Raw genomic sequence first — 10,996 nt, 5'->3', positions numbered from 1 at the left:
GGGCTGAATCCCCCAACGCATCCACGTAGGCCTGCCATGAAGCCACTGTGTGGCCCACATCAAATGGGCTTCTTCCCCACCCTGGCTGGGGCCACCTCTCAGCATCGACAAGCATCCTGACTACTACATACAGACGGTTGATTTCAAAACATCGGGCCCAACCAGGCTATTTTTAAATCACAATGAAAACCAAACCACACAGCAAAGGAAGCCCTAAGTATCCACACACACGGGGAAATAACTACAGAACCCTACACTGTCACTGCAAAGTGCAAACACTGCTCACGAGGGGGGGGTGGGGGAAGAATCAGCACAAGGACTTGGGTTCAAGCTCCCAGTACCGAAATAAGTGGAAAAGATTCGATTTTCTGCTTGAGGAGGAAGCCGGGTTCCAGGATCACTAAAAGGACCAATAAGCATTTCTTAACACCAATTTGAAAGAACTCCATGGCCACCCCTACCAAACGTCCATTTCTCCGTCAACTTCTCACTTTCCAAGGCTGACAGGAAGCAGGATGCTCAATCTTTTTCTGGAAGGATGGATGCAGATCACGTTCTTGTTTTGTGGTGCTGGGGACAGAACTGAGGGTCTCCCGAATACTCTACCCTGAACCGCACCCCTAGCCCTTGTTTTTCTGAGACATGATCTCACTGTGTATCCCAGCGCTGGGATTGCACAAATGAAGCACCAGGCCGAGGTTTTGCTTTTAAACAAAGACCTCCCCTTCCTTCCCAGAATGCCTCCTCCCACCCAGCTCCATCCCCACAAGAATGGGGCAATGAGCAGGAACTGGAACAGGGGTCCAGAAACTAGACAGGGAAGGGGCCAAGCTTGTCAGAGACTGAGATCAGGCTCAGGGATGGGGTTGATGTGGGGATGGGAGCTCTTGTCCCAAGATGGCAGTGACACTGTCATCAAGGCACCAAAGGCTGAGTACCTCCTTCCAGGGTAGTCTTCCCACTTCCCACAGAGCGGGCTTGCCCTGGCACTGGCCAGCAGGAGGGGGACAACCACGGGTGGAAATTTCCCTGGGGAAGTGTCAGGACCTGTGATACCCCACAGAATTGACAAGTTTGAATGGCCACTTACAAGAGGGGTTCTTCGGGCTGAGCCCACCTGAATATATGGACAGCTAGGAAAATACTACCAGGGACCCACCCCACAGCTGGGGGTGGGCAGGGGTGTGTGGCCCATCCACTCAGCCACCGGGGGGGCGCCTCTCCTTTTTAAATGCCTTTAATGCTTTTTAGGTGGGGAAAGCTCGTGATGGTTGGAGGCTGTGCTGGTGGCCAGAAGCTCCCCACCCCCCCGTGCCTGCCCCCCACTCCTCTCTCCTCCAGGAATACCTTGTCCCAACCGGAAGTCCCATCTCAGGATAGAATTGTCATTATCACCAGCGTGGCCCTGCTTCCTCCTCCCCCAAACCCAGGAGAAGGGTCATGCAAAGTGCCCTAGTTGCTGACAACGTGCCCAGACCACGTCTCGTGCTTGGTGCCCGGTGCCAGATGAGTGATGACGACCTCGACGGCCTGTAGCTTCTCGTTCTTGGGTGGGATGGAGCACATTTTATAGGTGACCTCGTCGCCTTCCACTGGGACGTACTCCCCTTCCACACTGGGGGGCGGGGGCACAAAGAGGAGTCAGAACCCACCCGGGAAACCCCCACAGTACCTTACCCACCCCAAATCGCCAGCCGCCCACCGACTGACCATGGGGTGGGCACTCCGGCCCCTCCACCAGGGGCCACCATTGCCTTGCCTCCCGGGCTCCAGGGCTGGGACAGGAAGAGCTCCAGTCCCTGGGGGTGTTCACACCTCCCATAGAACCCTTGAGAGAACCAGAAGCAGTGAGGCCACTGTGGGGTGAGAATCATAGTGGAGAGAGAGCTTGGACCAGGCTTCCCTGACCCCCTTGATTCAGGGGCCCCTGGTGGTCCCAGGAGTCCTAGGTCCCTGTTAGAGCCAGGTGGTGGTGCCCGCCAGCAATCCCAGCTACTCAGGAGGCAGAGCAGGGAAGAGAGGTCACGATAGCAGGGTGCCTGTAAGCCCCCCCCCCACTACTGAGGAGAGGCTGAGATCCAGAAGCTGCTGGTGTTTTCTAGGCCCCTGGACACACAGGCCCCACCCTGGCCCCCAGAGGATTCCAGACACTCAGGAAGGAAATCAGTGAAACAAATGACAGCCAGGGTCCAGCCCCAAACTTCCTTCCTGGAGCAGAGGAACCGGCACCCCTGCTTCTAGTCTGCCTCCTCAGGGGTACCCAGAAACACCCCACACTGCCCAGGGAAGAGCACGCAGTCACTCTTCATGGACCCCCAACGACCCCCGTGCATGGCCACGCCCTCCAGTGGGACATCTAGGACCTTAGGGGACTATTCAGACACCACCCCAGTCCTGTCCAAGCTTGGGCACCCTCTCCAGCCACCTCACCCACGTGAGGGCAGAGTGACCCACACGGTGTACCCACCCAGCCCGGCCACGGAACACTCACTCAGAGATGTGCAGGAAGATGTCGGGGCCTCCGTCAGCGGGGGTGATGAAGCCGTGGCCCTTGGACCTGCAGAAGCACTTGCAGACTCCTTTGTAGACAGGGCCTTGGGATGCCCGCACCGTCCTGCCACACAGCGGGCACAGGTAAGGGGCAGCCCTGTGGGTGGCACAGACTCCCACTTTTTTTTTTTTTTGGACAGTCGTGGGGCTTGAACTCAGGGCCTGGGCACTGTCTGTGAGCTCTCACTGTGAGCAAAAGAAGGCCAGGGACAGCATCCAGGCCCTGAGTTCAAGCCCAAGGACTGGCAAAAAAATAAAAAAAAGAGTCTCAAAGACTTTCCTGGCCTAGCTGGCTATGAACTGTGATTCTTGGATCTCAGCCTCTTGAGGGGCGAGGCTGACAGGTGGGTAGGCACCAGCCCCCAGCCAGGCCTCCTGCCTTTGTTTGGGCAAACCCTTGGCACCCTGGCCCTGCCCACAGCAGAGCCCTGGGGAGAGCTAGCTAGGCTGTGCACTGATCGGGAGGGGGAGTCACCCATGCAGACTGGCAGGAGTCAGCCTCTGCTGACCCTGGCACAGTGACTCAGGCCTGGCTCTCATGTGGGAGGAGGGAGTTGAGCTAACGGATCTGCGAGCCTCCCAGACCCTCGGGCCTCCCTCCTTCCTCCTCCCCCAGTCTCTTCCCACACCAGCAAGGTCCTTCTGTGTTTAGAGATGGCCCACTGGCACACTCACGCGGAGAAGGTCCTGGTCCGGCGAGTGGGTAGCGGGCTGGGGACCACGTTGCCCCGATGTGGCGAGGGTGACCGGTCCCGGGCCCGAGGAGTGTCCAGCAGCCCGACGGTAGCCTGATGCGTGGGGGGCTGTGGGGGCGGCGGGGGAGGCTCAGATGACATGGCTGACCTGGAGAGGCAGGGAGTGGGGGACAGCCTGGTTACACGCCAGCCCACCACTACTCTGCCTCCCAGGCTCTGGCTGGAGGAAAGAGGGACCCTTGCCTGGAATCTTGCCCCCCCCCCCAGCTGAAGGACTGGCTCTGTTCACCAGCCTCTTCCTAACACAGCGATGCCACAGGATGCCAAAGTGAATGAGCTGAGCGCCAGGGGCTGGCGCCTGTAAACTTAGCTACCGAGGAGACCGAATATCTGGAGGACTGAGGTTCAGAGCCAGCAGAAAAGTCTTCAAGACTCCAGCAAAAAGGCCAAGCTGAAGGCACATCTCAAATGGCACAGCTCCAGCAGAACAAACAAACTCCATATACCACCACCCCAAAAAACCCACAAAAGGCAGGTGCCCCCCTAAGGGGCGTGGCCTAGTGGTACAGTGCTTGCCTAGCATGCATGAAGCCCTGGGTTCAATTCCTCAGTATCACATACACAGAAAAGGCCAGAAGTGGTGCTGTGGCTCAAGTGGTAGAGTGCTAGCCTTGAGAAAGCCCAAGGACAGGGCCCAGGCTCTGAGGTTATGTCCCAGGATAGGCAAAAAAAAAAAAAAACAAAAACAAAAACCAGCACGGATCCACTCTACATCCCAGTTTGTGCCACAGCCATGACTGAGCACACTGGGGGGCGGAGAAGAGGGGAGAAAGACAGGGAGGCACTGGAGGGAGGGGAGACTCGAATGCTAGACACCAAAGGCCAGGAACCAGCCACCAATGAGCACACTTGGGCCTTGGCTCTGGGCCAGGCACCGTGGGTAAGAGGGCAGAGTACCCAGTGAGTGCTTCTAGAAGCTTCCAGAACCAAAAGCAGACAGCTCCACCCCAGTACAGGTCCCCAGGGAAGTCCCACAAGCCCACACCCAAATACCCAAAGGTGGCCCAGCCAGCAGACACCAGGCCCCCAAACCTCAGTCATGTGCAACAGACTAAGGCCTACCCATCCCAGCTAAGGGACGTCTGGCACCCTCCAGTCTTTGTTGAAGGTTAAACAGGGAAGACAAAGTAGCCCAGGTACCCAGCCCTAGGCTAAGACTTCCCCCATCTCTGACTCAGTTTCGCTGTCTGAGAAGGGACCAGTCAGGTGAGAGTTACTTAGCATCTAATTTAGGGCTGGACACAAGGACACATACTATGGTATGGCAGAGCTGGGCAGGGCCAGGGGAGAGGCCTGAAGGTCACACACAGTCCACTCAGTCCCCCAGCAGAGGGACAGGGCAATTCTAGATGCCGACATAAATCTAAGCTATCTTTTTTTTTTTTTCCTTGCAGGGGGAGAGGGGTAGGAGGGGATATAGGGTTTGAACTCAGGGCCTCACATTTGCTAAGTACATTGATCTACCACTTGAGCCATGCCTCCAGCCTTTTCATTTTTTTATTGTTGCATTACTTTCCAAGACGGAGTATCGTGTTTGTTTGTTTGTTTGTTTGTTTTTTTGGGGGGAGGCAGCCTGAACTGACACTCTCCTGATGTCTGCCCCCCATTCTCACTAGGATTACAGGCATGTCGTTACCACCATACCCAGCACCGAGCTATCTCTGAAACATCCCAAAGTCACACTGGAAAAATGGGTTTCCAGCTACTTTTTGCAAAAACCACCCACAGTCCTGCCACCCAGAATTGGTTTGTGCTCTGATTCTCCCAAGCTTTCACCTAGATGACCCAGTAAATGCTTCCAGGGCCTTGGGTCGAGGGGGAAAGGGCACCCCCTTCTCCTCCATGTCAGTCCCCCCTCCCCTGTGCCCCTGGGACACTCGGGCTGGGGAAAGGCAGCGGTGGCCTCCTGCAGGAAGTAACATAGCTACCTCCTGACCCTCTTCTTAGCTGCCGTCGCAGCAGCCAGACAGGACCACGAGTCCAGGGAGGCCCCCACCTCGGAAAGGCCCCAGCTGCTGGGCTGGCGGTCTGGGTCCCAGCATGAACAGGTCATAGAGTGCTGGAATGTTCCAGCTGCCAGAGTTCTTGGAAGGAAGCTACACCAGAGAGGAGAGGCCCTTCCAGAACAGCGGCAGAGACCCCAGTGACCTGGTGGTGCAGGATAAGGCGAGTGATCTTCAGTAAGTTGCTTGACTTCTCGGGGCCTCCATTCCTGCTTCGAGTCGGTGGGGATTATAATGCTCTCCATCTGACTTTATCATCACGGTGAAGTTGAGCCATGCCAGTGTCTGGGGATACCAGCCACCCACTAACTGGGAGCTCTGGCTGCGCGAATCGTCATCATGAAGTCACTCAACAAATATGTGCCTGGACCAGAATCCGTCTGTGTAGCCCTGGAGACGCAGAGCTGAACGTGGAGGTGGAGAATAAGCTGTAAATACCTGCTGAGAGGTGGGTGAGGGGGCACACGCTGTCATGCCAGCCAGGCAGGCAGGATGGGCAAAGGAAGAGGAGGATCACAGCCTCAGGCCTTATCCAAAAAAATAAATAAATAAAACATAAAGGGCTGGGATACGTATGGCTCAAGTGGTACCGCACCTGCCTTGCAAGCATCAGGCCCTGAGTTCAAATCCCAGTGCTACCACCAAAGACAAACCAACACAGCTAGCAGAAGTGTGTAAAAAGCAGCAAGGAAAGGTGTGCAACCTGACTGACTCTAGGAGTGCACCTCAGGCTTGGAACACAGAGTTGCTGAAAAATGGAGAGCGGCCAGTGCAATGGCCCTGAGGTCAGGGTCACATGACTATGACAGGCAGGATGATGAGAAAGGCAGGAAATGAATCCTGTTGCTTCATCGCTGACACTGTCTTATACGGAACCACCCACACGCTCCTCACTGCCTTTCTGTGCACACACACACCCTCCCCCCACCCCCCCACCCCTGTTCCCACCCCTTAGGAGCGCAACATGGGGTCCCACACATCCTGGCACAGCCTGAGACCCCACCCCTGGCTATTATTCCCTGCACATTCATTTCCTGCCCAGTGCTGTGGTCTTGCTCACCTGGCTGTGGAAGAAACTGAGGCACAGATAATGTGAAGAACTGAGGTTGGTGGGGAAGGGGTTCCTGGGAGAGCCGGGAGCCATGGTGCCAGCCAGCCAGCCTCACCAGGAGGTGGGGGGGGGGCTATGGTAGCACAGCTGGGGCAGCCAGAGCATTAGCCGCTGGGGATGGGACGGAGGCGTGAATGCCCTCAGTGTCTGCCGGCTGGGTGAGTCTGGCTGTGGAAACAACACAGACTGGTGGTCCTAGAGGCAGCTCAGGCTGCATACTCAGGGCTGGGGGTGCCCACTGCCCTGCCCGTGGGGCTAAAGCTCAGGCCTGCAGGAGGGACCTCCAAAGATCAACCAGTTCTGAACAAATGTCATAGCCCTGGCAGGTCCTGAGATCAGAGCTGGATGAGCCTTTGTGTGTGGGTGCACACGTGTGAGGCATGTCTGCACAGGTGTCTATGTGGCCGAGTGTGAACACACTCACAGTGCACACACAACCAGAGGCCTGCTGGAGGGTGTCCCTTCCCCCAACCAGCCCCAGTCCTGAGATGCCAGACCAAGGAAGGGACCCAGAGACTGGGGATGGGGGATGGAGGGGGGTGGGGGAGATGGCAGGAAGCCATGCCCTCCCAGCTGTCCCCAGGGGAGGGGTATGTCATAGGTTTTCACTCCGAACAGAGAAGGGGGGCCTGGGAATTTTCCATAGTCCCTGGAGCTCAGGCTGGAAGGTTCTGCAGGGCATCCCAGCCTCAGCCTTCTTCTTTGACCACCCCGTCGTGGGATGATCACCATTCTGGCCCCTTTGCTTTGAAGGTAGGAAGATTGGGGAGGAGGGGAGACAAGGGCTCTGTTCCAGTTGGGTATGTTATTCCTACGCAAAGTCATAACCTCTCTTAAGCCCACTCCACAAACTAGGGGTGTCCTGTCTTTCCTACATTCGTGACTGGGGAAGGTCATGACTAAAGAGCCCCAACCCAGGCAGGTAGAGTGGGAGCAAGGCGACCTTAAGGGAAGGGGGCAGGGCCAGCGGCTAGAGACCCAGCAGGGAGGCGTGGATGTCCATTCTGGACCTGCAGGGCCTCCCGTCTTTCTGGGCCAGCCAGCAGTCAGGAGGCCTGAGGCAGGAGCACAGACCCTGAGCCTCCCAGACAGAGAGGCCCCAAGCAGTGTCTGCTGCTGGCCAGGTGAGGTCTGGGGTTCTGCTACACATTGTAGGGAGTCAGGGAAAGGGTTTAATCGGAGGAATGGAACCCAGGGCCTCAGACGTGCTGGGTACCCCATTTCCTTGCATAGCTCCAGAGGTGAAGGTCAGGTTTGTGATCTCTGTACTCTCCCCTCCCCTTCTCTTTCCTTCCTTCCCTGTGTGTGTGTGTGTGTTTACTGGAATGCAGGACCTGAACTCACGACCTTGTAAGCAGTGCTTGCCCCTTGGTCCAGGTCCCCTGGGTATCCCAGGTGGTCAGGACCTCTGGCCCCCCAGCACAGAGGCAGTCAGCGTCCACCCCCCCCTCCATTTACCGGATAAGAAGTGGGGGGAGGAGCGGATTGTAGCAGAGTGGCAAAGTTTCCCAGCGTCCCCAGAGTCCCCAGCTCAGGCTATGGCCACCCCCAGACTGGCAGGGTGGGCCCCGAGAGCCGAATTGGGGGTTCAGCTGGACAGAGGGGGCTGTGTGGGGGGGTGACTGAGGCCCAGAAGGAGCCAGAGGCGGACACAACTCCAGTGGACAGGCGCCACACTCCGCTCCATTGTTCCGGGGCGCGGTGGGGGGGGGGTGGGGGGGGAGGAGAGAGCGGGCCAGCCCTCCCTCCCCGCGCCCTCCGCTTCCCGCTCTCGGATCCCCCAGTGCCGGGAAGAGGCCGGAAGAGAGGGAGGACGCGCTGGGAGCCCGGGGGACAGCTGGGCTTAACGGGCGCCGCCGAGGGCCCAGACGGAGGAGGAGGAGGAGGGAGGGCGAGGAAAGGGGGAGGAGGGGGGGCAGGAGCCCGGCTGAAAAGTTCGACGCTGGAGAGTGCCCAGGGGACAATAGTAAGGGGGGGCCGCTGGCTGTTTATCAAACAGGCCTGGCTCCAGGTAGATCAAGAAGAGCCCGGCCGAGGAGGGGCGGGAGCGGGAGGGAGGAGATAACGACGGGCGGGCACACCCACCGCACCCCTGCCCGCCCGGCCCCGCGTCCCGGCGCGCGTGCCGACCCCTCCGCGCCCCGGCCGGAGCGGGGTCGGCACCGCCTCTCCCGGTCCCCACGCTGCCTCTTCCACACAGCACACGGGGCCGGCGCACGTCCGGCCTGCACACTCGGGCTGCCAGCGCGGCCGCGGGCGGGGCGGGCGGGGGGGACACGTCCGGGGGACCCCAGGGCCCCGCGCGCGCGCGCGCGCACACGGCGGCGGCGGCTCCGCCTCCCCCGGGCCCTGCCGCCCAGCTCCCCCCCCCTGCCCCGCGCGGTGCCCCCCTGCACGGCGAGCCACCGCCCCATTCAGACCGCCCGACGGCGGCCTCGGGCTCCCCCCGCCGCGGCCCGGGGGGGACGAGGAGCAGCGCGCGCTCCCCGAGCAGGTCCCCGCCCCGTGCCCGCCGGCGCTTCCGAGGGGCCCGGAGGAGCCCTGACCGCCCCCACGAGGGGACACAGGGGATAGAGAGACCAGGGCGCCAGGCCTGCAGTCCCCAGACCCGCCATGCCCCTGCCAAGGCCCCGGGAGAAGCTGCCCACCTGGCGACACACCCGGCTCCACCGGCGGCTCTGCTCCGACTGAGGGCGCCGAGCTGGGGGTGGGGCGTGGCCGCCTGGGGGGCGGAGGCGAGGCGGGCACGCCCGTGCTCTCTCGACCAATGGGGTCGCGGTTCCCATCCAGGGGGCGGGGCCTGACAGGAGGGCGGGGCCACGCGGCCACGCCCCTGTGCGATCTCGGCCAATGGGGACGCGGGCCGGAGCTAGAGGCGGGGCCAGCCTGGCGCGCGTCCGCTGGGTTAGTGGGACCTTTGTGTTGGCTCCCAGCTGCGGGGACGCGAGTGCGGGGCGGAGATTCGCGGCGGAGGGGCGCGGGTGCGGAGCGGAGGGGCGCTCCCGGCGGGCCCGGCGCCCTCGGAGAGTGGAGAATCGGGGCGCTGCACCCGTCCCTCCCGTCACCCGCAGCACGTCGGGCCCGGCCCCCAGCTGCCCTGACTCTCCAGATAAGCAGGGAGCCTCGGCCTCGGTCGAAGGAACGAGATGAAGGACAGGAGCAGGGGAGAGACGGGAAAACCACAGGCAAAGGCAGGAGATGGGGGGTGGAGGGCTGGGGGGTCCTGGGGGAGTCTCTGACTTTCCTGCCTGGGCTGGCTGCACACTTGAATCCTTGAGTAGCGAGGATCCCATTCGTGAGCCACGGGCGCCTGGCTCCTCTCGTGGTGATTTCCACTCCATGATTGCGACCTCCCGCTGAAGATGCTTTGTTCGTCTTTCTTTCCTATTTCTTTTTGCCTTTGAGACTGGCATCCCAGGCTGGCCTTGGGCTCTCCTAGTCCTCTCAGTGCTGGGATGTGAGGCCCGCACCCTCTTTTCTGGCTTCTGACTCCCATTGTGCAAGGGAGATCTAACCAACGCAGAGAGGTGAGTGACCTGGGCAATGAAAGTCAGAAGCAGGGCCAGGAGCGTGGCCTGCTGGTAGAGTCCACTAGACAAAGCCCAAGGACAGTGCCCAAGCCCTGAATTCAAACCCCAGGACTGACAAAAAGAAAAGGAAAGTCAGAGCAGACCTGGAATGTGATTCCAGCCTCAGGGACCCAGGGTCAGGCAATATTCCGTAGCTCTCCTGGACAACAGGTACACTTGTGGAACCAACACCACCCACCACCCTGGGCACACTGCCCGGTGCAGAACAAAACACCACTGTCCCCAGGCAGAGGAGGGGAGGCCCTGATGCTGCAGGTGGAGTTGGATCTGTGGGGTTCAACTGTTATAGAACTGTCTGGTCCTCAGAGCCTAGGGCCACACAACCCAGCAAGTTCACTTTTGGTACCAGCCCAAGAGAACCGAAAGTCCACCTCAAAGCAAAAAGAATCAGCCAAAAGGTAGAGACAACCCACATGGATGTGGTCCTTGGGGCAAGCATAGCCACCGAGCTCGAGGCCCTGCCTTGTACCCAACACACCCTGCTGACATTAGTGTCCCCTGTGGAGTTGAGCATAGCTTGCTTCCTTCCACCTGCACCTGGGTTCTCAGGTACTAAAGCCTCAGCTGGGGTAAGGGAGGCTCACCTTGCCTCAAATCACATAGAGCAAAGGCAGTAACGAGATTCGAACCTGTGCTCAGGGACAACCGCAGTGCCATCACCCCCCAAGTGAGGCCTCCATCCGAGGATGCATGGTGCCAGGATGATTGTAGAGTATCTCGTGGAATGCTTATAACAGTCGGAACAGAAGTTATTAGCCCCCCTGATCCAGGAGTGAAAACAGAGGCTTGTTTTCTGAGCCAGGCTGTTGTTTTGAGGATTTAAAGGTTATATCAATCATTTTAAAATACATCTACCAAGAAATAAAAATAAAAACTGATCATTAGGAGACTCAAGGCTAGGATACCTTCAAGAAGAGGTTCACCAGGCAGACTCTGCGTGATGCCCTTTGTCCTGGGTGCAGAGTCTGGAGTCTAACTTGTGACCTT

The 10,996-nt window shown here is 59.2% G+C and overlaps 1 protein-coding gene across 3 annotated transcripts; it reads right to left on the bottom strand.

The window, feature by feature from the left end:
• Window positions 1-1,224: 1,224 nt before the first annotated feature.
• On the bottom strand, window positions 1,225-9,122 carry Carhsp1 (calcium regulated heat stable protein 1). Of its 3 annotated transcripts, none has more exons than XM_090325036.1 (4): window positions 9,068-9,122; window positions 3,226-3,393; window positions 2,492-2,614; window positions 1,225-1,615 (listed from the first exon to the last, which is right to left on the bottom strand). In XM_090325036.1, exons 2-4 carry the CDS (start codon window positions 3,384-3,386, stop codon window positions 1,453-1,455), a joined length of 447 nt encoding a protein of 148 aa, XP_090181162.1. In that variant the 5' UTR covers window positions 3,387-3,393; window positions 9,068-9,122; the 3' UTR covers window positions 1,225-1,452. The 3 variants fall into 3 exon arrangements, with proteins under 3 accessions (XP_090181162.1, XP_090181163.1, XP_090181160.1); XM_090325037.1 differs by lacking the exon at window positions 9,068-9,122 and adding an exon at window positions 5,454-5,746; XM_090325034.1 differs by lacking the exon at window positions 9,068-9,122 and adding an exon at window positions 5,234-5,361.
• Window positions 9,123-10,996: the final 1,874 nt, after the last annotated feature.

This window comes from Megascapheus bottae, chromosome 36 (assembly GCF_031878675.1).
Source record: "Megascapheus bottae isolate mThoBot1 chromosome 36, mThoBot2.hap1, whole genome shotgun sequence".
NCBI classification, from domain to species: domain Eukaryota; kingdom Metazoa; phylum Chordata; class Mammalia; order Rodentia; family Geomyidae; genus Megascapheus; species Megascapheus bottae.
The sequence above is the reverse complement of the archived record's forward strand: the minus strand, read 5'-3'. Positions and strand labels throughout refer to the sequence as shown.

Coding starts and splice junctions, on each gene's coding strand:
- Carhsp1 (XM_090325034.1), bottom strand. CDS start 5,358: ATGACCTGTTCATGCTGGGACCCAGACCGCCAGCCCAGCAGCTGGGGC. Junction 2,615..3,225: donor CGGACCAGGACCTTCTCCGC/GTGAGTGTGCCA, acceptor GCTGTGTGGCAG/GACGGTGCGGGCATCCCAAG. Junction 1,616..2,491: donor ATCTTCCTGCACATCTCTGA/GTGAGTGTTCCG, acceptor CCCGCCCCCCAG/TGTGGAAGGGGAGTACGTCC.